This window comes from Dermacentor albipictus, chromosome 1, assembly GCF_038994185.2.
Source record: "Dermacentor albipictus isolate Rhodes 1998 colony chromosome 1, USDA_Dalb.pri_finalv2, whole genome shotgun sequence".
In the NCBI taxonomy this organism is placed as follows: Eukaryota; Metazoa; Arthropoda; class Arachnida; order Ixodida; family Ixodidae; genus Dermacentor; species Dermacentor albipictus.
The window spans coordinates 318,513,906-318,541,112 of NC_091821.1; the positions used below are offsets into that span (position 1 = coordinate 318,513,906).

General features: G+C 47.8%; 1 protein-coding gene across 6 annotated transcripts in view; it reads left to right on the forward strand.

The window, feature by feature from the left end:
* The first annotated feature begins 95 nt into the window (after positions 1-95).
* The window catches only part of alpha-Catr (alpha-catenin related), a 184,164-nt gene continuing 157,052 nt past the window's right edge, over positions 96-27,207 (forward strand). For 5 of the 6 annotated variants that reach the window (XR_010564968.2, XM_065434444.2, XM_065434422.2 and 2 more), the window contains exon 1: positions 114-213. Coding sequence is in view for 4 of the 6 variants with exons in the window: in XM_065434444.2 (XP_065290516.1) it covers positions 124-213 (90 nt within the window). In the remaining 2 variants the exon portion in view is untranslated. Of the gene's footprint in view, positions 214-27,207 lie in introns of all 6 variants that reach the window. The other variant, XM_070531598.1, reaches the window with a different exon arrangement.

A 27,207-nucleotide genomic window follows, 5' to 3' on the forward strand; every position in this document is an offset into this window, starting at 1 on the left:
ATTTTTACTATTAAAAAAAAAGTAAAGCAATGTTTTTTTTATTTTTTATTCTTTCCTGACGTGTGCGATTACAGCGCCACAGCAATCTACCCGAGCGCTGCCCTGGCGTCTGTTTTCGCCAAAATGGCTGCGGCCTGTTGTGGGTCGGACTCTTGGAATTTGGACATCAAAATCAAGTCCATCGAAAAGACCATCGCCCCCCTGGTGCAACAGGTGAGACTCGCCGGGCGAATTTCTTTTGAAGAGCTGCCTTTGCACTGTTCTTATTCGTGCTACAGATGAGGCGGGGGTGGAAACCTGCTCAGATCGCTGCTCGCGTGCCTGGACGAGCGCGTTTTCGTCTGCTATTGATGCTAGGACGCAGACGATTCGCTTCGCACCGAACGCCGGCACATCGGGCGCGCTGGCTGTTTGCTCGGAGAGCAATGATTCGCGCGATTCGCTGTGGATTCAAATGGCTTATTTGTACGGCGCAAATGTATTACTCCGGTAAACTCTTAAAAAAGAAGCTTCACGCTCCGCATGCTTAGAGCGATTCCTAGGAACACCGGCTTTGGGGTTCAGCGCTTGACCTTTCCACCAAAGCGAGCGATTGCAATCAGCACGCGGAAATAGCGGAAAACAGGGTGGTTATTTGTCGGTTTTACGTTAAAGGTTGGCCAGCTCGAGCATTTAATTTTTGTTTACACCCGCACTCTACTCCGAGCCGACTGAAACAAGAGCGGTTACCGTATGGCCGCCGTGCATTTAACTTATGGTTACTCCCAAAGAATATGTATCTTGTTTTTCAGCGGTTTAGTTTGACAGTTTCTATTGTCTCTTCGAGTGGCAAGATGAAATAAAAATCACCCGCGTTTGACCTGGGGAACAGTTCAAACAGCTTTTGATATAATCGGAGACGCCTTGATAATCAGTAAACCTTACACATGTCGGTTTAAATAAAATTTAAGAAATGGTTTAAGTGCGCTTTTTAAAAATTAATTTCGTGGCGAGGAAAGGAAGGGAAAAACTTGCGTACTCCTTGAACTGTCCACAATATAAAGAATGAAAACTGGAAGCGTTGGTGGTCCAAGCGGTGGTCACAATAATCTTTAAAGGTGGAGCTGTCGGCCGAAGAAATGTCGAAGAAAAATGTTCCATTGGTGGCAATGGAAAAGAAACATGTTATGAGTAACTACCCCATAGGCAAAAACGAAATCAGGAAAGAAACAATTTATGATAACTCAAAGGGAAGCTCTTTACTCTTCGAAGCGAGATCGGGATGCTTTAGAACGTGTAGTTATAAAGTGAGGTACACCAAGGAAAGAGAAACATGTGCTTGCTGCGGGAAAGCTAGGGAAATTATGGAACATGTTTTATTAGAATGTGAAGATATCTGCGCAGCTATCGGTTTAGGCTCAGCTGGCCTCCTTGAAGCCCTTGGGTTCAGGGATAGCAGGGGGAAAGTAAACATGTCCGCAGTAGAGATGAGTAAAAGGCGATTGGAGGTGTGGTGGCAAAAAAGTATGAGAAGATCACAAACAACGGAGGTGTACAAAAACAAAGTTTCCTATAAGGGTTCAGAAAGTTCGATGCTGAGGATCTTTTGTATGCTAATTAAAAAAAAAATCAAGAGCCCGGTGGCGCAACCCACCGCCCCAGTTTCAATGGGGACGCTCACGGCGTCCATTCATCCGTACTACAATGAGTATAGTTTTATAATGGTGTTGTTGAACGCGAAGCTTTAATGAGACTACAGCGACAGAGCACAAGGACGCGCAATCAAGTCTTCATATCAGGGACAGGACTCTCGCGTATGGAAGGCAAAATGATCACTCGTTGCCCTTGTGGCGCCGCTGCCTGCTAGCCGTCTTTTCTCTTTCTTTCTTTCTTTCTTTCTTTCTTTCTTTCTTTCTTTCTTTCTTTCTTTCTTTCTTTCTTTCTTTCTTTCTTTCTTTCTTTCTTTCTTTCTTTCTTTTTGTTCATTAGCTAAAAAAGCTACGCACGAGCTGAACGTATAATAAATGACAATAGTCATGGAGAATAACGTAGAATAAAATACCAACTCCTTAGGGGTATTAAATAATGCCAGCACTCTAGCGCGTCTGCCTTGCTCACGCAAATCTTTGATCGTTTATTTTTCTGCCGTTTTGAATGATTCGGTAGCCATGGTCGGGGCAATTAAACCCGCCGTGGTTGCTTAGTGGCTATGGTGTTCAGCTGCTAAGCACGAGGTCGCGGGATCGAATCCGGGCCACGGTGGTCGCATTTCGACGGGGACGAAATGCGAAAACACTCGTGTACTTAGAGTTAGTTAGGTACACGTTAAAGAACCCCTGGTAGTCCAAATTATTCCGGTGTCCCCCACTACGGCGTGCCTCAAAGTCAAACCGTCGTTCTGGCTCGTAGAACGCCATAATTGTTGTGATAATTAATGTCTGATCAAACGAAACATAATCTGCTCCAAGTACGTTAAGTGTTTACGAACTTCCGCCTCTTACACTATGAAGATGCAATAAATTATTGCTTGGGGTCGATTGGAATCTCAAACTGAATATTCTAACCGGAATTGCTTATCGAATTTTAACTTTTAATGTATTGACGCATCAGTTCATTGATTGTTTTCATTTGCACTACCTCTAGAAACGAGAAAAGCGCACTTTTTTTTTCTTCTCTCAGTGGTGGACACGACGGCTGCTTTCAGTTAGATACTTTGGTGAGAATAGTGTTTTCACTACGGCTACTTCACTGTCAGGCTCGCTGTTTCCATCCTGCCACTGGCAAACAAAGCTGATAATTTTCTTTACTGGTGGATTTATTTAACCCACGCCGTCTTCAGACATGTGCGTGCAGTACTTTCGGAGGGCGCGTCAACGCTATACGTTTGTCTTGGACCGATTAAAAACAAACTTCTTGTTAAGGGCGCATCATTGGTACAGTAAGAAAAAAAAAATGTGCCCCTTGGGGGGCTTGTCTTGTCCCCAAACAATAATGTTCATCCATCTTGCGTGCGCTTACATTCTTTAGTCGTGGGCTCCCGGTGCTTTCAGGCTACGAACATCATTTTGATACCAGCGTGGTATAGCGTTTCTTGTAGGAAAGTATCGCGTACGCAGCGCTAAAGAAACCTAAGCCCTCAAAGAGTGTAATTTCTTTTCTTTTTATTGTGTAACCCGAGGTGGAGGAGGTAGTCACTCCACGTTAAATTTTGACAGCGCAGACTTGCCGGCACATCTCACGATGGGCCCGGGTCCCCAAGCCCCCAGGCTTCTTTCATCCCCTTCTGAATCTGTCAGTACTACCAATCAAGCATTGATTGATGCCGCGTATAACCGTCGAGCCGCGAAATACAGATACTGTCGACAAAAAAAAAGGGGGGGGGGGAGAGAAAAGAAATATGTTTGCAGCGATATTGATGTGGGCATTTTCGAGACAAATTTGTGTAACGTTCCATATATACTTTATTGTCTTTCATTGAAGCAAGGTGTTGGAGTGTCTTAGTTGCAAGGTGTTGTCTTAGCAAGGTGTTGGAGTGTCTTAGTTGTTTTCCCTCTCAGGTTCCTTGCTTCGCAATCACGTTATCGCTAACACTCTTTATCATGGCCTGATTATATGAACGCACAAAATAGCGCACGCTACGATAAGCCTTGGACACCACCGCACAGTCGTGCAGTAACTGCTTGTGTGCCTGGCGACAGGCGAAGCCATCCTCTCCGACCTCGTGCACTAATTAGCGCGGAGAGCAGCGGATAACCCGGTGACTTCATCGACGTTGCATGCAGCCAAAGCGCAGTGCAGATGTGATGCGAGGTTATGCTGACTGCAGTGCAACCTGCACGGCCGCATATTACGATTCACCAACTTGCACCTACATGAACATACTTTGCTTTCTTAAAAGAGGTTCGGTGGCTACCGGATTGGGGTCACGTTGTAGTGACGGGGAAGAAGCAGGCACTGTCAGAAAAGCGAGTTCAAACCGACACTAAAGCAAAACAGTCTATCAGTTTAGGCGGATAAAGCCTTCTTTGGAAACTCCGTTGACGTAAATCTCGAAATAATAGTTCCAGTTTTCGAATTTCGCACCGAATCGCCGACGTCGGAACGCCACTGGGACGTACGTCACGGATTTCAATCTCTCTCTCTCTCTCTCTCTCTCTCTCTCTCTCTCTATATATATATATATATATATATATATATATATATATATATATATATATATATATATATATATATATATATATATATATATTTTTTTTCATGTTTAGTCCGCGTTGGCTCAGCAAAAGTTCCCGGCACTCGCCATATTCTATCGTTGGCTCCTTTGTAAGACAGTGTAGTCTATCTATTACCGCTTAAGAATTACCTAGGCCCTAGAAGACGCTGTCAAAATACATGACGTCTCAGCGAGCTGGTGCTGGAAATTCAAGGAGGCGTCGCCACCAGTCGTCCGTTATTGCGCTTTCTTTTTTTCTGGCTTGCCAAGCTTCGTATCGTGGTGTTTTTGACATTGTAGAAGGGTAATTCACTGATGCAGAAGAAATCGATTTAATCTTTAGTGCCCTTTTAAGAATATCTTTGTCAGGGCGTGTTCCCGGGAAAAAAAAACAAGCAACACTCAAAACACAACGGTAGCGTTGACAAACAATGGTCGGTTTTCGAACCTAACTCACGAATGAAGTACGTTCAATATTTATATACCCATCACTGTACATGCCAGAGTTATCGCTGAATGGTGCTAAAGATGAAAATAAATTCCTGTGATTTACGATAATGCGGCCCCCGCGGCCTGTTAACGAACCCGCGACCTCGAGCTCAGCAGCACAACACCGCAAGGAAAAAAAAAAACATATTAAAGAGCTCTGCGGACATATAGTTTTTTTTTCTTCTTTATTGCCGGCTTTGACGTACACAAACAATACACAAATGATAAAACATGTCAACAAGAATTTTCTTGGCACGACATATAAATTTTTTTTCAATGCTGCAAGTATGTCAATCCATGTTGGCAGTTCAGGGAGCTCCCGATGGACATCCCTGAACCGTACTACAGATTCAATGAAGTGATCACGTGTAGGTCGCGAATCGACATCAGCATTGTTGAACTGCGTTCTAGCTTTCCACAGACTGTGGAGGCCCAGGAGCATTATAGCGTCATACGGAAAAGCCTCCGTTTCTATACCGGTAAGAATCTTATTCCATGTGGATCTAAAGGTAACTCTTTCTTTAAAGTCCTTTGTAGCACATCCCAGAAAAAGATGGAATCCCAGCAATCTAGAAACGCATGCTCTATCGTTTCAGGTTTCTTGCATGAGAAGCAGTTAATGGACCACGGGACAAAAATACCCCTTTTATGCATCCATGTTTTAACTGATAATGTGTTAGTGTGTAGTTTAAAGAAAAAAAGTTTTTACCGAAGGGTGTACTGGCATTCTTTTAACCCTCTTGAGGACATCTCCTGGGCCTCCACGGTTTGACATACGGTAAATTGATACAGGGAGCATAGTGTAAATTAGGTCTTTATACAGTTTTTTCCTAGTAATATTGGCGAGATACTGCGCTGAAAACCGCACATGCAACATTCTGTACGCAAGCACGACTTCTCGCAGGTAACCTTTAACGGCACCATGCATTGCTTCACACGAGCATACAACAGCTCCTGGAAGGTGACGACATAAAAGCACTTGCATGACTGTGCGAAGGAACACATCATTCTGATCGCGAAGGTACATAAAGCGCGACACAACTTGTCGCACAAATAAATGTTCCAACCCAAGGCCCCCTTTCTTTACTGGCAAGAACAAATTTGTGCGGCCGGTTCTTTCCCAAGTCGATGCCCATATGAAAACGGCGAAGACATGGTGGATTTTTTTACGTTGATCCGCGAAGCACCCATCACATTCATGACACAACATATCTTGGACGAAAGAAATAGGTTACAGACTGTGGCGCGCGAGAACATTGACAGCTGTCGCCCTTGCCACGTGTTAGCCTTTTCCTTTGCTCTCGCCACTTGTTCATTCCAGTACGGCTCAGGGTCGCGATAAGAGTCGAGAGGTAAGCCTAGCTAGGTTGCTGCAGTGGTTGACCACCGAAGTCGAGTGAAGTAGTCTGGCGTTTCTTCCCATTCACCATGCCGAAACACATAACCCTTCTCCCAGTGCGTGCGTGATGCTTGCGTTTATACGCGGCTCCATAGCATACATGTAGTACAGCAAAACAATTCGTGTCACGCGCGCAGTATGACTACAGTCAAGACTCGTTCCTTACGCCCCAATTGCCAACAATGTTAAATAAATTTTGGATAGAGTGCGGGCGCCTTGCGGCGAGCGATAACGTGGGTACCAGCGATAATCCGGCGGAAAGCGGTCACCGGGAAAAAAATCAATAGTGTATCCAACTCTTGATCGATTTCTGGCCGGCCGTAACCTTGTGCGTTATCGCTGCTCGCCAAAGTGAGATAAAAGAAACCACCGAGTCACGACCAGTGTCTTGAAGAACGAAGCGCGGCAGAGACCGCGGTTGAGAGGACGACGCTCCGGTTTATGTCGCGTGGCCAGCCTAATGAATATTCGAGGCTGATTAGCAGCCGATATTATTGGCCAGTGTGGCGCTCGTTAGGAGCTCATTTGGGCCGCGTCCGAGTCTTCCGAGAAGCGGGCATCTTTTCAAACAACTCCTGAAAAAAAATATATATATATATATATATATATATATATATATATATATATATATATATATATATATATATATATATATATATATATATATATATATATATATATATATATATATATATATATATATATATATATTTCCTGACGCGCCCGAGTGTGGCCATCTCGAGACATACGGGCACGAAAACTAAAAAAAAATGGCACACAAGTAATTTTTCAAGAATCATTCTGTAGACGAGCATGGCTGCCGAATAGAACTTACACGGTCGTTCGTTCGATCTCTTGAAAACGGTGAGCTATCCTTTTGGCAAATGCTGGAATTTTGCATTTAAGTGTTGGTATGCGGGTGACCCGTTGCATACACGCTGCACTTACAACTTCCAGCCACAGCATCGCGCGATACATATCTGGGCACTCGTCAAGATGTATTTGGTGTTGCCTGTTAATTAAAAGGCCGTCGTTCAACTTGACGGCGATGGGTTGGGCGCATGCTGTACCTTCGTAAATGCCGATGCAGCGCTGCGTTCGGTCATCGCATGCGCATCGCTGCACGCGAGATGATGGCGAACTCGGGCCGCGACTTTCGAACATTGACGCTTTCGCCTTCGTGAGCACGCGGTTGCTGATGCAAGAACGAGTGGTAGCTCGTCAGCGCCGCATAATGATACAGCTCAGGCAATTCAAATGATCGCGGCAAGTCTTGCGTTGCTTGGGGAAACAGTGAGACAGTGTGTGGTCAGCGTTCGCTACCGACAGCGAACGTAAAGAGATACGGAAAAAATCCGGTCTTGAATTGCCGATCGTTCCGATGGTGTCTCACGCAAGCGTATTACCGAGGTATATATTCGTGTGGGGCAGACATACAAGGTACTCGAAGAAAGCATCTAAGACAGGGTACTGAACACTAGGCAAAATATTTATTCCGTATAACGCTATATACGCGAAATTTCGTGATTATCTGTGTGGAGCACGAAATACTGAGCAATGAATATACTTTCAATTACAAGTCACTGCACAACGAAAACGAAGTTCTGCGACATTGAAGCGCTTTACTTCGGCAGAGCGAAGGACAGAATTACCAGAAACTGTTGTTCGCCCTTTGAAAGAGCTGCCAAAGCTGCTTTTAAACAAAGTGCAGGCTGTCCATGTTCCTTTTGAAGATATCGCCGTCAGCGCTGAAAAGCCGCTGAAAGGCAGCTATATATGGGGACTTAAATATCGGTGTCACATCTTGGTCCCAACTGCTGTATACACTCAAGGCAGACGGATAGTTCTGGTGCGGCCAATTAGGTCGGTGCAGCTGCTCTTTCACTGTTGTCCGCCGGCAGGTTGCGAAAGGAAAAAAAAAGAAATCAGTTGTGCTGAACCTATAGTTGCTTCTCTTGATGCAATGCGGAGCAAATCAGCTGTACTGCCAAACTCGCTGCTTGCCCAACGGGGTCACGCCAACTCAGTACGTCGCACGTAGCCATCATAAAGATCAATGACGGTGTGCCTGGTTTTCTTGCGCCGATTTTGTGACTTCTGTCAGCCGGCAGAAAATCAGACATCTGCCAGAATATCCGCGCATGATAATGTCTCTATGGTGTCGCTCTATGTGACGGTCAACTCGGGTTGAAGTACACCGCGAAAAGGTATTAAGTGTATACTAATCTTCAAAAGCTTCTGTCAAATGCCAAAATACTCTGAAAATAGAGTATATTTATAAATTATGTGGGATACATGCATGTGCAAGTCTGATACCGGATTGCGCTCTTGCGACGCGTCGCCGGTCGCCGGCGGTGTGGTGGATCACGTCGTTTTCCAACCCGATTCGTCGTCAAGGCAATTTTTGGCAATGCTTCAATACACCGGGACAAAGTTCAAGGTTAGAGGCGAGCGCGTGCGAAACAAAATTAACCCGCCGTGGTTGCTTAGTGGCTTTGGCGCTGCGCTGCTAAGCTCGAGGTCGCTGGATCGAATACCTGCTTTGGCGGCGCGGCATTTGGATGGGGGCGAAATGCGAAAAGGCCGTGTGTGCCGTGCATCGGGCGCACATCAAAGGATCCCGGGTGGTCGAAGTGAAGCCGGAGACCCCCACTATGCGGCATGCCTCGTAATCAGAAAGCGGTTTTGGCGCGTAGAACCCCAGAGTTCAATTACTTCCAAGCGTGCAACACACGGACACAAGGAGAACGAGAAGGACAGCACGAACGGCCGACTGTCGATTGAACGGTCGCACAGCGACGCGGAAAAGACGGAAGAGATCGAGTCCATCTGCGGCGTGCTCAAGGAAGAGAAGCGCCAAACCGTCGATCATATACACGCGTAGGCGCTCGCGAGAGATTGCGCTTTGCGCATACTATTCCGCTATATGCGCGTGCTACCGCTGTTGATGATATATCGGCAGCATGTATAAGGATACGAGGAAGAGAGTCTGTATAGCTTATACATTCACTCTCTGTCACGTAGATTAAAAAAGTAGGTAGACGATGCGAGTTCGACGTTGCATTTATTGCTGGCAAGAAGTTATGTACGCCGCCGTGCAGAGAAAGAAACAGAGCAGTTCAACGGGAAAAATAAAACAGAAATAAGATGAACAGTTTACTTATAAATAAATAAATAAATAAATAAATAAATAAATAAATAAATAAATAAATAAATAAATAAATAAATAAATAAATAAATAAATAAATAAATAACAGGAGAGGCGTTACATAAAGCATATACTTTAACAACTTTTTAGAATACCATGTATAGGCGTAGTTTATAAAGTTCCTTATAGATGCGGTCGCTTTTATGTGAGACAGTCAGACCGTTGCATCAATCAGAGGTTAATGGAGCGTGAACAATTGTTGACCGCTGGAACACCGCCTAAGCTTTCGATGCAATTGCAAGTGTACTCCTAAATTCGCAGATAAGTGTATACGGTCCTATTCAGGCAGAGAAATGAAAAAATTCGTCCTATATATCCGAGGCGTGGTATTTTAATAGCGGCAGCAAGTGCGTAGGTCAGTCCTCGATTATTTTGCTCGAGTAGAAGAAATTGCTATGTATTAACCGCTCTTTGGCCAGTGCAGCGAGCGTTCTCTCTCTCTCTCTCTCTCTCTCTCTCGAAGTTGAACTGAAGAAATTTTGATCGACGCAAAGTAATGCTGCCCATCGCTCGTTGACACGGATTGAGTGAAGCTGGTCTCAAAACACGCATGAACTCGATAGCATGTGTTGCCGAGTGTTCTGTTCATGTAGATGTAGATCCTTGCAAGGATCTACATCTACATCAACAAGGCAGTATTTCCATGGGAAATACTAGCTCGTTGTTGTCGTTACTCTTACAATTCTTTATTTCTTATACTTCTCCTCTCTTTTGGCGGCTGTAGTAGCAGCTGGGACACGAGTCGTCGCCGCGGTATGGTCGTTACACGTTCGGTCATTGCCAGCATTAGGCAAGGATGCGCTGCAAGTGCGCCAAACTCGACGAACCCCGTCGCAGAGGCATGCGAGGCAGTTCGTCCGGAATAGGCACCCGCATCGCCATCGCTTTTCCGACCGACTGCTGCAAACGGGGTCTCCCACAGCTTTGTTGATCTTGGCTCCTACTGACGATTCTCGCTTCTCTCGTCGCCGTCGGTCTGTGCTTCGCCGAAAATGCGCTTCGCAAGATTTTTTTCTTTGGACGAGTCATTGCGCTTACGGGGCCTATTTCGCCCGTTTACCTTGTAGCTGTGGGTCACTTTCTCCTATGGATTTAGTGTCACTGTGGCTATACACGCGCAATAACGTTTAGCGAGCTATTGACGTTATTGTAATGGCGCGCCTTCTAAACAATATTCCATTTCACGGCTGTTTCCTGTTCGCTGTTGTCTGCAGTTATGTTTCCTAAGCTTAAGAGGTATAGCTCTGACAAATTACGTGTTTATCTTGCGAGATCTGCTGATGACGTGCCGGTAAAAACGCCTATAATTTCCAATTCCCCCATAATTCCCGTTATTCCCATTCCAATAATATTTCCCATAATTCTTGCGAAAGCAAGTCAACCTTGGTTACTTGCCGGCTATCCGAAAACCGCCACTATGTGAACAAATTCCGAAAAGAGAAACTAGGACCGAAACAGTGACGTAGTCCGAAATTTTTTTTCAGGGGGAGGGAGGAGGTAACGCGCCTGACCTGGGGAGGGGGGGGGGGCGCGGAGTGCACGTCCTCAATGCACGTGCCTCACTGTACGCTATACCGCGGACAGAAGAAGACACCAACGATTGCACGAAATGTGTGTTGCACTTGCGCTCTAAAGGCTGAGCGCTCGCACTCACGGACAAGGCGCACGTGTGTGGAATGTTACACCAAGAGCACAAAAATAAGCCATACCTTATGCTGCTTGTGCAGTGTTCTGGTTATGCAGTATCTGGTGTAAACGGTTTAAAGAATCGGAAGCAAGTGACCGGTAATGCCGTAAATGCGTCGGGTTAGGAGATATGCGTTTACACTCTTGAGATCTGTTGTCTGTTTCATAATGCAGTGCTTAGTTTGCACATAAAGGACTGTTACATGACGTAAGCTCATGTCTATGTGGAAAACCTTTTTTTCTTTCTTTTTTTTCAATATGAATAAGCGCGAGAGGGACGCACACATTCTGCCGTAGCGTAGCATTTCATCGAGTACAGTTCTTGACGTTTATGACATTCACATCGGCAATAACTACCGACCCTGTATAAGTGCCATGTCGCTGGGCCTCATTTCTTTTTCTTCTTTCGTGTCTTATATTGCTTCAATGCGAATATGGATAGGGTAACCCATCGTAGGCGAATATGTTGGCCAGAGAAAGTTTCAAGTGTCAAAGTGTCGGAAATATTATGAGAGTAAGCGAGAGAGAGAGGAACTGTCTCACTCTAAATTATGTTATAGCACATTAGTTTCTACAGAATCGTAGATGCATTCTCTTTCGGTGATAAATTTCACGCCTTCCAGAATATCAGTTTGTCTGCTGCTCTATATAGACGACGTCATGCTGGAAAGCGGTTTACTTTTTCTTGAGTCATACGTTAGAATATAATGAGAGAAATAGAGAGATGGAGATGTTGAACGAATTTGTGTCGCAGACCCAATCTTTAATGGATAACTAGTGACTTCTTTTCAGTAAGCTGAACCTGTATAACATCACAGAAAATGCAGTGAGATGTTTAAGCGGATATTCAAACTTGGACGAATTCCCTGTTTGGGAATCAAATTATGAAGTTCGCGCACCGCGTAGCTGAATCGGGGATCCCTGAAGAAGTTCGATTCGCAGCAGATAACTTGTGTGTCCTGGCGATGGCCTAACAAAATGACAGTTTTTTTTTCTTGTTTTGCACGTGGAAAGCCTCAATGAGTTCGTGCCCGCATTCGCCGTCTATAATGCGTACACTGTGACTTTTCACGGTGCTCCTGGGCGCCTTTAGGTACTGCGAAATACACTGTGGATATTTCGCCGATTGTCTCCTTCAAACCGCATTTTTTACGAGCTTTCGAGCCAAATACGGGTTGATCTTTATAACCAGGAGGTGAATGCACTGCCACGCAAAGCTTCGTAAGATTGCCGCGCTTGTACGCTAAGGGACAGTGTTGAGAACGAAAGTCTCGAAGATGTGTCCTAACATTATCAGCGCGCAGGTGACATTAACCTTGAGAAGCTTAATATGGCCTACGCATTCTTGCATGCAAAAGGACACAAAATTCCTTTTGCACTTCTTGAAGGCTGCTCGACTGTACGAGCGCTTGTGACAGCGGACATTCGTCTGCGAGTGTGCTTACAATGACTACCTCTTTATTATTTTTCTTTTCTATCCTTATCTGTTGTTCGCGTTTTCCCCCTCCCCAAGAGTAGGGTAGCCAACCGGGCACGTCATTGCCCCCCCCCTCCATACCTTTCATACCATACCATACCGTCCTCCATACCTTTCCCTCTCTCTCTCTCTTGAGCATGTTATTGTCGTGGCCTCAACACATGTCGCATTCTCACCAAGCAAATAAGCCTTTCGCGTCACTTTCTCGTGCCGTAAAAAGAAGTGACGGCGTTTATTTGTATTGAGCCATAACCTCTGTAAAAAGATTAATTTTGAATAAATGTGCTCTGACATTATATTTACGTCGTTCCCCGTTTTTCGCTTAGAAAAATATGTACAGCCGTTACGAGTACGCGTCTGCGTGGTATACCACCACCTAGTACGTTGATGAACGAGAAAGAAAAGAGACAAAATGACTTTGTCGGCAGTTGTGCGCAGTATCATTTTTCCTCTTCTCTTTCCCCCCTGAGCAGAGTAGCAGGCTAGAGGACTCGTATACCTCAGGCTGACCTGTCTGCATTTACTATAAAAAAATCATCCTGTCTCTCTCTCGTGCTTCGCGTTGTCAGATATGGCGGCACTGCCGGGTATTATTATCGATTATCGTCTTAATTAGTCGGCGCGGCTGACAAATAGGATGTGCAAGCTTTTTTTTTTCTGGGCTCTTATGAAGGCAGTCGTATCCTTTGCTTAAGCCGCCTGTATTAAATGCGAGCGCGAGATGGCATGTAAGAAAACAGACATCATATTTCATAAGTTATTCTAGTTATTGAGACACTGTGATAAATTTCGTAGCAAAGAATTTCCAAAAAGAAAAAAAAGGAAAGTAAGATAAAAAAAAGTACTGCATGGGGCGTAAAGCTAATGCAGTACTGGAAGTGGGCTTTCCAGCTCGGCTCAGGTTCGCGAGGCCCGCCTGCGTTCCGAAAGAGGGGGCTTCCCCGAGTAGCCAGCTTCCACTGTAACCTGTACGCCCGTGCACTCGAAGAATCAAATTTACGCGGTCTAGAGCTACGAGCAAACGCCGCCCATTCCGGAGAGCCGGCCAGTAACCCAGCTGTGTTTGGCGACAGCTTTGGGGACGAGCCGAATTTGTGTCTCAGCGGGTTGTGCTATGTATAGCGATTGCGTCGTAGCGCCCAAACGCGCGGGATATGCTGCAGTCCCGCGCGGCATGCGGCGGAAGCGAGCGCTCGCAGTTCAGGGTGTGTGTGTGTGTGGGACACACTCCACTCGGCTACGCAGCTCATAGAGCAGGCAGCCTTGTCAACGTTTGTGTTTACGAGGGCTTGATTAGTTCTTTTCGTTTGCCCTTTTCATATCACCTCAACTATACCTCCAACAGAAGTAGCAAGCGTCTTTGTAGCAGGGCCGGCATCTGCAGTTTTCGGTAAAACCTCTCGCTCTCTCTGGACAGCATAAAACGTGTTAACTTTGACTTGGGAAACGGCAATGAACAACCCAAATGTTTTGATGCGGCCAAGAGGCCGCACACCGGGTCGTCTGCAGCATGGGTAACTCCGCCATCTTGTCTTCCAAAGCCTGTAAAGGCATTCCTCGTGCGCGTAGGAGCCACACGCTTTCTGCAGCGGCAACACAGCCCGAAGGTCGTTTCGATATTTTCTTTTTATTTTACCTGCTGGACGCGCTCGCACATGTGTATGCAATACATTTGTGCTCATACTGTGTCAGTGGAAAATTACGAGTGCGAATTCTGTTAAAATACGTCTGTAAGAAAACAGCTTGAACCTTCCCGTAACCTATGAGTGAGTGAGTGAGTGAGTGAGTGAGTGAGTGAGTGAGTGAGTGAGTGAGTGAGTGAGTGAGTGAGTGAGTGAGTGAGTACCTGTGCAGTGTGTTGCAGATGTTGGTCATGGTGGAATGTGCTATCCGGCTAGCACAAGCACATAGCGCCTGCTCGGCGTGGTCGGAAGACACGGGGTGCTTGTGTTCCTGAGAGCTTAATTTAAAAAAAAGACACCTCCTCTCACGCAGTATGCGCAGTTGCATCGTGTTCCGCAAGAGTAAGTTGCGGGAGTAAATGCGTGCACGCGTCCAGCCCGTGCTGCATGAGATCAGATGAGAGATCTTCAAATGGAAATGTTCCGTTGAATTAACATTTTTCGTTGAACAAGCGAATCCTCGCCTGGAATTACTGTTGCCCCACAGCGTTTGTAACAAATAATGGGGGATCACCCCACTAATGCGTGCGTTGAAAGCCCAAGCCTGGAAGCACTTGCTGTATGTACACCCGGCCACAAAATATTACGGACCATGAAATCTGAGAAAAAGCTGTATATCTCGTCAACCTCACAACGCAGCATGGTATTTGCGCTTCAGGACTCGACTATAATATGCTAACAACATTGTCGTATACAGTCTTACTGGCTCCTGCTACAGCCTGCTTTGGAATTAAACGTTTTCTGAGATGCTGTGGTCCGTAAACTTTTGTGGCCGGGTGTACATATACAGTATATACAGCCACCGCTTCCAGCCCTTGGTAGTCAGCCCGTGGGGTTCGCATTTCCTTATGACTTGGTTCATTCTCTCCTCACTTTTGCATCGTATTCCTTCCTTGGATGCAGACGTCACGAAGTCCCGGAGGCGCGCATCTCTCGCGCGTGAGCTCGCAGTTGCCTGCAGTTTCGTCTTCGCCGCGCGTTGTTTGCTTCGTTTCCCGCCCACTGCCGACGGCGACTGCGGGGCCGTTGTTCGCTCCCTCCCCTGCGGCGGCGTGCGTGCGTGCTGCAGATCGGTTCGCTCGGACGCCTGCGGTCGTCTCGCGAAGACGACGGCGTTCTGCTTTTGTACGTTAGCATCTGCACGTGTGTCCTAAACAGTCTCGCGCACACGCGCCGAATGGATCGCTAAATATTACACGACGTGCAGGCCGAGAGCCGTCTCCAAGGCAGCGCTTCGCGCACAAAGCCGCGCGGAGCCGCCCTTATTAGAAGGCTCCATACTCGCTGAGAGCCGCCTTCTAATAAATGAATGCGAGCGCTTGGGCCCGCGTGGCGCCGGAAGCTCTCCTACGGTGCCGCGGCGGCATGTGGCAAGTTAATTGAATCTTCGGGCTGCGTGTATACAGAGGGACACTCACTGCGCTTACCGTCGCAGGCCCGGCGTTGAATGTGGTTGTGCCGTATAATGCACTGACTGGGAGGTATCCTCCTGAAAAGGAAGACCGGGAGCCTCGTTCGTCCGGCTGTTTCGTGTATATCTCGTTTTCAGCAAGTCGCACTGTCGCCGGCTGGCGCTGTTTTGCTCTTATACTGTTTCCTGCTTTCGGTCCCGTGTTCAGCTACAACGACCCGACTAGTTGACTACGTGAGGAGCGATATGAAGGCAAGTGCGAGCCGATGGTCTGCTCGCTCGAACCTACGAGAAGCAAAAATTTCGTGAGTGAAGAAAGGAGTGATTTCTACCAGGATACAAGATGGACGCTGGCGCCGTTTTCACAAGCTTCTTTATTTCGTACTGTTCTTGAAGATGGGCAAATGTCGGCTAGGCCTCTTTATTTTCTCATCTTCGATGAAACTTATCAACATCTAAACTTTAGTCATTCCACTTTTTCTTGTTTTGCGTTCTGGCGCCTTTTCTAGTGCTTTTCTGGACCGTTGATCGTGTCTGCCGTGTGAGTTCATTTGCTCGTTTTGGTATACGGAGCGGCGAATAGTTACTATGTTATAGCGAAATCTAGGCATTAGGTTTTCCAGCACTTATTAGGAATACTTCGAACACCGCGGACGCTTATTGTTAAGTAAGCTACTCGACAAGTTCGGCATTAATTGGCACCTACCTTCTTTCACAGCGCATACCCGCCCCCCCCCCCCCCCCCCCCATCTTGGGGCTTTTTGTGCTTGAATACTGCGTATACACGTGCTGGCGAACGAAACAAGGAGTACCCAAAAATTAAACTGCACTGTCACAAAAATTAACCGAGCAAGCTAAATAGCTGCAACCTGCTAATGTATACGCACAGACGAACACAGCGGCCCCGACCCAAAAATTGGTAGCGCTCTTATTGTCTTATCATTCGCATCCGACAGAAGCTGCGCCCATGCTAGATGCACAAAGAACGGAAGGAACATCGTCGGGGGGGGGGGGGGGGGGGGGTCCGACGGTTCGGAAAGGTCAGCGCGGTGTAACTGTTATAGTAAAAGAAACGGATTTGAATTTGTCTATTGCTGGTTTGAGCACGTACAACCCATCGCTGAAATTTTCGGAGAACTGATGTAGCAAAAAGCCTAAACCTTCTTGCCGCTTACCTGCGCATCCGCCATATAATTCAAGAGCACATTGTACTAATCACAGTGCGAGTGCAATCCATGCAATATCGTGGTGCTGGCCCATACTTTTTAGTCAGAGGTATACATGCTGCATGCCACGCAGCCATTTGCCGGATATATGTTTATTTATTCTTCTTTGGGAAGTCAGGGGAGGGGATAGGGGCGGGAAGTATTCAGCGGGATTTATAGTCGACTCTCGCGACGAGCACCCGCAGCGGCACTTTGTATTTTCTATACTTGGACAGCGTTGACAAAGCATCAAAATTTCTCGTCTTCAGTCCGTTTTACGCTAGATAGTAATTGACGCCCGCTACTAGGTTCAACCGCATTGTTGCAACATCGGAGTCACTCGAGAGAGAGAGAGAGAGAGAGAGAGAGAGAGAGAGAGAGAGAGAGAGAGAAAGGGCACGAATGTCAACCAGATGAGCGTCCTGTTTTCCACCCTGCGCCGGGGACGAGGGAATCGGGGAATATATAAGAAGGAAAACAGGAAAATACTGAGCACTGCGCGCACGCAGGGTGATGCGCGTCGTTACGTTAAGTATTCACTCAACCCGGCGCACTTCAGAAAACTGCACTAGTACGCGATCAATTTCTTGCGCCTCCTGCGGATGTGGCCAGAATCCCAGTACATTGATTGGACTGTTTAGATTTCAGGCTGGACATCGCTGTTTTGGCGGATCCCTATCTCGTTCACTGCGAAATGAGTGTGTCGACGAGCACTCCGCAATTGCCCGTCAACGGGGCATAACATTCATTCATTGCATGACGCTACACAGCAGCCGTACTTCACATGAAACAATACAGCGCGCATCGGCACACTCAGGAACGAGGGACGCATGAATTTCACGTCTCTTGCCTGAATGGACTAAAGAACCGCCGTGTGTGAATTAACTGACGCATCGTTTATTCGTGCCGTCACTATGGCGAAACTATACGTCACTACAGTGTCACCATAGCATCGTTATGTGCCGTCACTATAGCGAAACACGAAAAAATTAAGGCGACACAGTGATGACGTATAGTATCACTTAACCGAGACTGTCGAACACATTAGTTTTGGTCATCGCTCGGAGGAAAAGGTTTTCCTACTTCCTTTCTGCTTTGCAGTTGTTGACACTGTAAATTAATATTTCCGAAATCTAAGCGTCAAAATGCTGGAGTAGGTGAAAGTGCTTGGTGCCCATCAGGCACGTACCCCAAATTTCTTTTCGAGGGGGGGGGGAGGGGGGGTGCTCAACTCAAGGTAACTTTTCTATACAAATGAGGGGAGGTACCTTTACTAGTACAAACGTGAATAATGCCCACGGTTCACCATAAAGCGCGTAAACCCGCAAAGGAAAAATCAAATAAGGTGTATCTCAATAAGGTGTACGCCTGTGAGATGCATCTCTCCATTACTTGGTGAACAAGGAGCCACATCAAATGGAATCGTGCAGGAAAGAAACGCAGGAAGGATACTGTCAAGAACATTGTGGTATCCGTAACTATCCGTAAACAAGCGAAAGTGTAAAATAAAGATCTATATAGCGTTCTTTGAATTAGCTTTGAAAGAATTGTAGATAAGTATATATTTGCGGAACAGTCACAGTTCTTTTGGATCCCTCATTTACTGCTGCACGAAGTTAAATGCGAAAACCGACTAGTATTGTTATTTGGGAATGTGCGTAACGATGCGTGGCCGTCAGTCCCGTAACCGCGTGTAGCGGAGGGCGCTGCGATCCTAGACACACTGAGCCCACCGCGGAAGGTTAGAAAAGCACCCACATAACTACAGTAGAGAAGTGCCTATTTCGGGCCGCTCGACTGATAACTGTACAAGCGTCATTCAAAACACACGGAATCATACTGTTTCATACATAAAGAAAGAGAGAGAGAGAGAGAGAGAGAGAGAGAGAGCGAGAGCGTGTACTACTCACCGCGGCGGCTTGTGGCTACGGCTCTGCGCTTTTAAGCACGAAGCCAGGGGTTCGATTTCCGGCCGCGGCGGCCTCACTCGGATGAAGGCGGAATGTGAAAAAATAAAAAAAAAGAACGTCGAAGAATTCTAGGTGATCAAAATTAAGCCGGAGCTCTCCACTTACGCCGTCCCTTATAATCAACTGCGCAGTTTCGGGACGTTATAAACTCTAGCTTTCTTTTTTTCTTTTGTGATGCACTGACTGTATTTTGATTAACCGCGCTCAAGACTTCGAGTGGTTTGGCACAGTAAAGCGTGTATAGCACTTCTGCATATCAGCAGCGGGTGACGCCCCTAACCGTGCGAACGGGCCACGGGCAGAAGTGCGGTGTTTGCGCCGCGACTGGGATGGCCGTCGCTTAGGGGTGCCTATTTTCGTTTGCGTAATCTGGCGCGGCGATCGAGCCACCGGCACAGGAGCAGCTGCGGACGCTGCCGTCACCCATCTCGAGGCGGTGCCGTTGGCGACACTCGCGGCCGGCGCGCATCAATCAACCGAAGTCCACGCATGTTCACATTTCTTGCGGTGCATCATTTTTCCTCCGTGTATTTACATACAAAACGCAGCGGAGCTCTGAGAAGTGTGTTTTTCTTCTTTAGTAACGTGTAAACGAGGTACCTTGTAGCCACTGCAAGATCCGCTGTCGTATACACGCCCTCCGGCGTTCAGTCACGTGACAGCGATTTGGTGTGGAATAATGGCCGTGGAGACAGGGATATAAACTCACAGCGGCCCTCTGCGGCGCCCTGTTGGTGTGACTTCGTCGCAGTTCGCTCTGTTGCCTACTGTGCTCGCGGCGCGGTTGGTGAGGAGAGCCCGTACGTAACTGTGGCTTCTCGCGACATTGTAAGAGTGATTTGCTACTCCCGGCTACGCGGGCTATATATTGCGCACGGTGAACGACGATATTTGGCACGACGATCGCTTATCCACAAATATTCTGGCATATAATTATGAAGTCTCCTATTAAGGGGGCACAAATCGTCTCGTCCCCTGCCTGGTCGGGAAAGACTGCCAGTGGCAGCTGCAGTCTTTTGTGATGCGTCAGTGCGCACGAGGGCGTTATTGTGTTCGACGATAGATCACGAAATTAAGGACGGAAGCGCAAGAAGGCACGGTGAGGGTATAGCGCCCCAGAAGCCCTTAATGGGAGTGTGCCTTTGTGAACCGCGCGGCCCGGTGTTCTAAGGTCTCGGGGTTGCGCTGGATGGTAGATTGTTTCGTTCACTGCTTCGGCGCTTTTGTTACTTTCGGTTTTAATAGAAGCTCTAATATATAGCATCACCCCGTGCCTATTATGACGCTACGGTGTGAATAGCCGCACGAAGCGAACTCTCGCTCCGGTTGCGCTTAGCGCTTAGCGCTGCGGAGAGCGCTGGTTGCAACGCAGACGGCGCAATAGCAGAAAAGGTCTCGCGCTCGTTAAACGGCACTGGGCGGAGGAAGTGCTACACTGCCCGGCTACTTCACGGCGCCTGCTTGCTTCTTTCTTCCGGGAGGGAAGAGCCACGGCCGGAAGCGCCACCGGAACGAGGGACGGGAAGTGACGCGGGAAGAAGTCATCGGGCCAGAAAAAGAAGCTCTGGAGTATGTGCTGGCCATTGCGCGGTTGCCTTGGAGATGCACCTCAACAACCCTCTCGGTCGCCGCAAGTGGTGCTCCCTTCGCTCTTTCTCTTTTTTTCTGTCCCCCCCTTTTGTTACCGGCCCCCTTTCGGTCGCGTCCCGCCTCGCTGTCGCTTCGGCACGGCCCACATGAGCGGTGTGCTTTTCAGCCGTCGCGGTGTCCTGTCGACAACGGCTGGAAGAACGCCAGGTCGGCGCTTGCGCGATACGCGAGGACCTACCGCGCGCGAGTGTTGAGAGGTGGCGGCGCGCGCTTTGACAATAAACATTCATCAGTGCGTTGACGTCTCGGGTATTGATTCACGATCCGCGGCCAAGCTGGCGGCGCCTCTGGGTCGTTTGCGCTGCCTATACCGCGGGCGGGGGGGGCACAATGGCAGCGAGCGTTTGTCGGCGTCGCCCCCCCCCCCCCCCTCCTCCCCACGAATTCTTTTAGGCAAACGCCAGTCGTGCTACAAGAAAGATCTTTCTTTCTTTTCTTCTTTTTTTTTGTGAAACGCTGTAAGTGCGCGCGATAAAGCACGAAATTTGCGAAGCTCTGAAACAGCACTGCGAAAATGCCAAATGTGCTATAGAAGGCGCCAAGACGCGTCTATAGACACCGCTGTGTGTTCATCTCATACGTGCGGTTGACAGCCATGGCTTTAACCAGAATATGTTGACGAGATAGCCCGAGTTTGTGGGCTTCTAACCGAAAAAAATAATAATATTTTTGTACATGAACGCTTGCACATTGTTCCCATCGTTGTGAATATATGAGACTGCATTAGTATTGAAATGGATGCTGCGGTCGCGGTGCATAATTAAGGTGGCCGCCCAGTCGTCGATCATTTCCTCCTTACGATGCAGATGTTAGTTTAAATTGCTAAATATCGACTAGCCTCAATTTTAAAGTAATCTTTTTTAAAATGTCTTCCTTCCCAGCGGATTGAATTCATCTATATTCTGTGTGATCTTGTGCTCAGACGGATCCGGTGCGCGGCAATTCCGTACGATAGTGCTTTCTTCACTTCAGTGGGCAATTATCAAGGTCTACGTGGAGAAAGAAATGCAGAACTACGCGAAAGTTTGCTTTTGCATGTTTTCCTCGATTCGTGTATTTCTCAGTCCACCCAAGATATTTCTAGTTGACAGCTCGGGCATAAATGAAATGAACAGGTTAGCTAAATCAGTTAATTACAAATTCAATCACGTGCCGCTGAATATACGCTAGCGACTGATACGGAGAACTGCAGTCGAGTATACGCTTACATACATTCACTCTTGCGCAACATCTGCATTAAAAGAAAAAGCAAATTTAAAACACTTATTATTTTCGTGCTAATTATGACATTCAATGCTTCAGTGCATTCCTCCGCGAATGATAAATAATTACAATAACAGAGGAATTATATGTCTCGTTTAAGCGTAGCAGACTTAGCGGATCTTTGTTGTACAAACTATGCGCTTTTCTGCTTTCTCTGTATACACGGCTCGATCGTTGCTCAAAACAATGTGGAGCTCAGAACAATCGAACGCAGTGATACTGCGTTGTGTATTTCCTGTATACGGTCATAAAGGGGCTCGAAGAAGCTCACACGACGTCATCGAACTACTTATCCTTCCGCCTCCTGCTACAGTGCGCTGTGACGAACCAGATAAAGCAGTCAATATATCTTTGGCGACATTTAGTTGGAAAGGCCCGTATATGAAGAGAGAATGTCGAACTTGCCGAAAGTTTCTGTGTCCCGGCGCCCCGTGACGACATCCCCGTCCTCATGTGTAAGGACGGCCGAGTAATGCGCCTCCCGTCCACAGCTGCGCCTTAGCGACGGCCACTAAGTCAGCGCTTTTGCGGATCCTCACGGATTTTGCTCTGTCTACGCGCTTGTGTCAACAACGCCGAGAGACACTCCTTCCCCGCAAGAACTGTGCACAAAGGACGGAGGGCCGCGGGAGAGCACACACGAGCTAGAAAGGACGTTCATTGTGCTTTGCGGTGTGCGTGCGTGCGTGTGTGTACACAGCGATGGAGTCGAATAGAAGAAGAAACCAAGGTGGGGGATGAAGCGGGGTCTCTCGCGAGCGATCGATTTCGTTCTTGATGGAGCCCGCGTAGCATCCGCCTCACGGGGAAATACAGTTTTGATGAGGCTTGCTGTCGAAACCGCGCTTCGAGTTAGGCTATTTCGAGCTGTTTTTATCCTTGATAGCGGATCGGTATGACCTGTATCGTCGCGTGTGGCAAGCTATACTGTGGTGTAAAACAAGATAACATTGCATGACAGGTCGAGAGCGTCAAGTGCCGGATACAAGTTCACCGAATTAACTGAAGTGCCAAGGCTAATGGGGCTTAACGTGATGTACTACCGCATACAAAATGAAACTGGAACAGCTAGATTACTTCAAAAGCGATAACAGTAAATATACTCAAGAGCATCGCTGGCAGATTTCGTGTAAGGTTGCGATTTGCTGGCGAACAATGAGAAGCGTTTTGCACATTGAATTTTTGATCATGCACGCGTGAATGTCACTCAACTCGACGTCAAATCTTCCGGTTTTGTTGAGCTCACTGGATATTTCTGCACTTGAGTTTAATTTGTCCGCAGGAAAGCACGATTACGATAATAAATAGATAAACAAATAAATAAATAAGTAAATAAATAAACAAATAAATCACACGTATTTTCTCAACTTCCCGACTGTTAATACAGCTCACACGGCTGTTGCACGAGAGAGAGCGAGAGAGAAAAAACATTTATTCGGACCATTGAGGTGGTTGTTCTTGAGGTCGAGTGAGCTTTTTCCCGAATTTCGGGAAAACTGCAAGCACTTCGCTTGCGTGCCTCGTATACAGAGAAGACCTTGGATGCCCCTGTGCATTTTGTAGGACGAGATGGTGTAGGGAAGAGGAAGGTAGCACAGCGGTACCCCAAAATATCATAACTGGCCTTAGAATAGGCTTCAGAGTTGCAGGACGTGCAGAGGCGTAATCTCAGGATGCACCAGCCTGTAGACCTTTTCTAAATTTCTGGGAGAACCAATGTAACGTGGTTGCTAGTATACTCTGATTTCTCAGGTTAGTCGTGGCTCATGTTCTTTTTTGTTTCTGGCATTCTTTGTAAGTCAGTATCCTTCCTACAGGAACCATTGGTGCAGGAAAGGTTAGGAACATCGATTTTTATATACTAGAGAGAGAGAAAGAGAGAGAGAGAGAGAGAGAGAGAGAGAGAGAGAGAGATTCAGCCTGAGCAAGGCGTGCGTGCGAAAGCGTGCGAATGCCTGCGCTCGTCGCCCGTCGCGTGTACCCGTGTCACTTGCGCATAGAGCAGCACACGGGCCCCTTCCGGACGGTTCATAAAGGGCTCGGGTTTCTCCTCGTATACGAGCAGGCTCTCTTTGCCGCGTTGTGCATCCATCGTTGTCGCCTTTGCCTCGGGCAACACATTGCGACGATGCCCTGGTAGCAAACACGGTGTCCGGTAGCCCTAGGCTGTTCGGAACGATGCTGCCGTTCTCGGCGTTTCGAACTGTCCAGTGCCTGTATGCCAGGCGTGTATGCAAAACTTAGTCCTGAGAAATCCGGAAGATCCGCCTCAAGTGCTTCCTCCTCGTGCAACTTGCACGTTAGAGAGTGCGCACGAGGGCATCGTCGCTAGCACTGGCTGCGATTTTTGCCATGTGTTCTTTATCTATCTTGTCCGGTTAATAACCGCCATTTCACTGCAAAATTAGATGTATCACCCACTTGCACTGCTCCATGTTTCACGTGATATATGTCTCAGTAATGACAATTCTTCTCGTGGGTATATGCACAGAACTTTGCGACTCATGTACTGTAGGACTGTATATTTTTTTATTGATCCGGTGTTCTACTGAGTGTTATATGTAGTGTCGCTATTCTCCCTTTTTGCGCAAATTTGTTTCGTCTGGCGAGTGACAAGGAGTAGCCGGTGCCACCACATAAAGGCGCCAACCTCTCCTAGCATTCACTTCAATAATAAAAAAAAGCCATCATTTTAGGATTCGACAACGAGTACAGTTGCCCACCTCTATTAAAAAAGAAAGAAAGAAAGAAAGAAAGAAAGAAAGAAAGAAAGAAAGAAAGAAAGAAAGAAAGAAAGAAAGAAAGAAAGAAAAAGGAAGAACAAGCCTGATTATCAAGCATTTGGCAACATTATTTGTATTAGCAGACTTGTTTCTTGTAGTTTTCTGCCAAAAGATAGCTTTTTCACGACGCTTGGCACAGTCTTATGTAGGCATGTTTGGGAACTTTTTCAAATTTCTCCGTAATCTGTTGTGGTGTTCTGATTAAGTGTTTATTCGAACGCTCTGAGGGTGGTCGCTATTTTTTCTGTAGCTCACCGGTAGAGCAGCATCACGAAGGTAAGATTTACATGTGCTTTTATCGCTCTTCAACCGCACCGCGAAGGGGACGTCGGGTATTCCAAAGACGTAAAGCAGGCTTGACATTGGAGGACCTTTGGCTGCTCAACACACGGCAGTCGCTCTGCGTATTTCCCGTGCGCCTTCATACCTGATATTTCGCTGCGTGTTCTTTCTCTTTTCCTTTCCTCTCGCAATAATTTTTTTTCATCGCCACCTTCCGTGCTCCGTTCCGTATCTGTTTGTCAAATCATCATTAATCTTCTGCGGGGGGGGGGGGGGTATCGGCGCTCAGCTAATTGAAACAGAACCTCTCCACATGAATCTTTCGCAGCCTTCACTCTGTCTACACGATTAAGTACAATTAAATGTGCCTAACGAATGCGCGGCAAACGAAATTGTAAGCTTTGGGAGTTAGCGTATGTTCTGGACGCAGTAAATTTAATTGTTCTGGTGCCGTTTACGAGACGTATAATAAAATTAGTGCTGTACACTTGTGCTCCACTGGAGTCTCTATACTGCCTCTCGAACCGGTGTGAACGCGCTGCGCTTGCGGACCCCCGGTTGTCGGCTCACCAGCTTCCACCATGCGGTGAACGATGAGCGTCGGCGAACCTTTCCCCGCCATTTATCGATGTGCGTCCCATTGTCCCGAGTGGCAGCCGACCGCACTGTGGTGATCTTGACCGCGAGACAATTGCGCGCCGACCGCACGAGGCTTCCCCTTTTGCGTTTTGCGAGATTCGACACGGAAGAATTCGTACCTGGCACTGCGAAAGCCCACCGTGAAGTCAATGTGCTTGTCAGCGAACGTAATCGGCACCGTAGTGGGGTTCACCAAGCTTCGCTTCAATGATGCTGTGCTCCAGTGTCTGCAAAATAAGATAACGGATATGCAAACGGCCGGCACTCTGTTGTGTGCTGCACGCGCTGACTGGCCGACCACCGGAATGCTGCAGTTGAAAGCAATAAGCGAAAGCCCCTTCACCACTGCGTGGTGCTGCGCGGCCATGCAGATAATGCGATGATCGTGCGTGCCTTTTACTCTAACCTTAATTTATTCGCCGCGGTGGCCGCAGAAGCTTTCGAAGGGCCATTACAAAACCGCTGCTAAGCACGAGGTCGCGGCGAGGAATCCCGGCCACGGCGGCCACGGTAGCAATGTTGGTCTGACCCATCATTCATGCTTGAAATATCTGAGTTACAGGAGCAAAACGTTCATCCACCAGCTTGGAAGACGGCGTACCGGGCACAAGACCAGGAACAATTCCCTTGCATGAGTTGTCGGGTGCTGCGAAATATGTTGTGATGGGAAAGGCCCGCTGACCAAGGCTCAGCTCCCTCACCTTGTACAATGCGTCGGCCACATGTGACTGGGGTGATCTGATGATTGCCAAGTTCTGCTGAGGCTGCATTCGGAATATGATGTCCTGACGGTCCTCGGTGGTGGAGCCGGCCGCACTCCATAGAACACTGGCGAGTTCTGGGCGCGTTCACTTATCGAGATAAAGTCCTCTGTGAGGCCGAATAATTGTTTTTTCATCGTGCAAAGGAAGTCGAGGCAGGTTCTGATTCCGACTGCGCTTGCGTACGGTAAGCTGAGAGGCGTTCAGAATGCTCAAGATGTTCTCGGTGGGTTGCACCTTGGCGTGCATTTGACGGACGCGTCGCTTATGTATGACGGTCTTCCAACAGCCACCTGCGTCGTCGTCAGTTTTGTCGTCGTAAATGTACAGGGCAGCATCTTCCTCCATCCTTCCCCCGGTCGGAGTGTCGACCTGTTGTTGTTGGAAGGGAAAATTGGCGACAATGGGATCGGTGGCCAGTCCCATGGTATCCACCTCGAGCGTCTTCGTTGTTGCCAAGGGACGCGCGGCGGCGTTCTACATCGTTGATCACGTATCCTGCTCGTTGGAAAATGACGTTGCGGTAGATAAATGCTCCATCGAAACAAAGCGGCCGGGGAATTGGCCGAAGGCCCTTTGCACTCCTGAATATAGGCCACGGTAGAGCTGATTGCTTGGCGCTCGTGGATCATGGTGTATGACCCACGCCAAGGCAGCTATGGCCCCGGCAGAGGTGGCCGCGTTGAAACTGCTTCAGAGCTGTAGAGACGCGGGGAGCGGCAAAAAATATACTCATGGCATACAAAGTTGGTGTCGGCTTGCGAGGAACGCGGCAATTTGTAGTATCGCAGGCGAGCGGGCGCGGCGCGACGTGTCGTACTTGCGCCCGCACTCCACGATTACCGATACGGGTCCTGCTGTCAAAACGCTGGCGTAAGGAAACGCGGCAGCAGCAGCGAGCGAAGTGATCTTCGTGCTGTCTATCGCTTCAACGCAAAGCGTGCGCCGAGAATACACAGCGCGCACTATGCCACGAGCTGCCAACGCACCTAGACCCTGTCCCCAGCGCAGAGTGCTCTCAAGATACGGCCATGCGACCGCACGCAGCCGCCACATGCGCAGTTGCAGCTGAAGTAGAACGCCGCCCTCCCCCCTCGCTGCCCTAGCCCC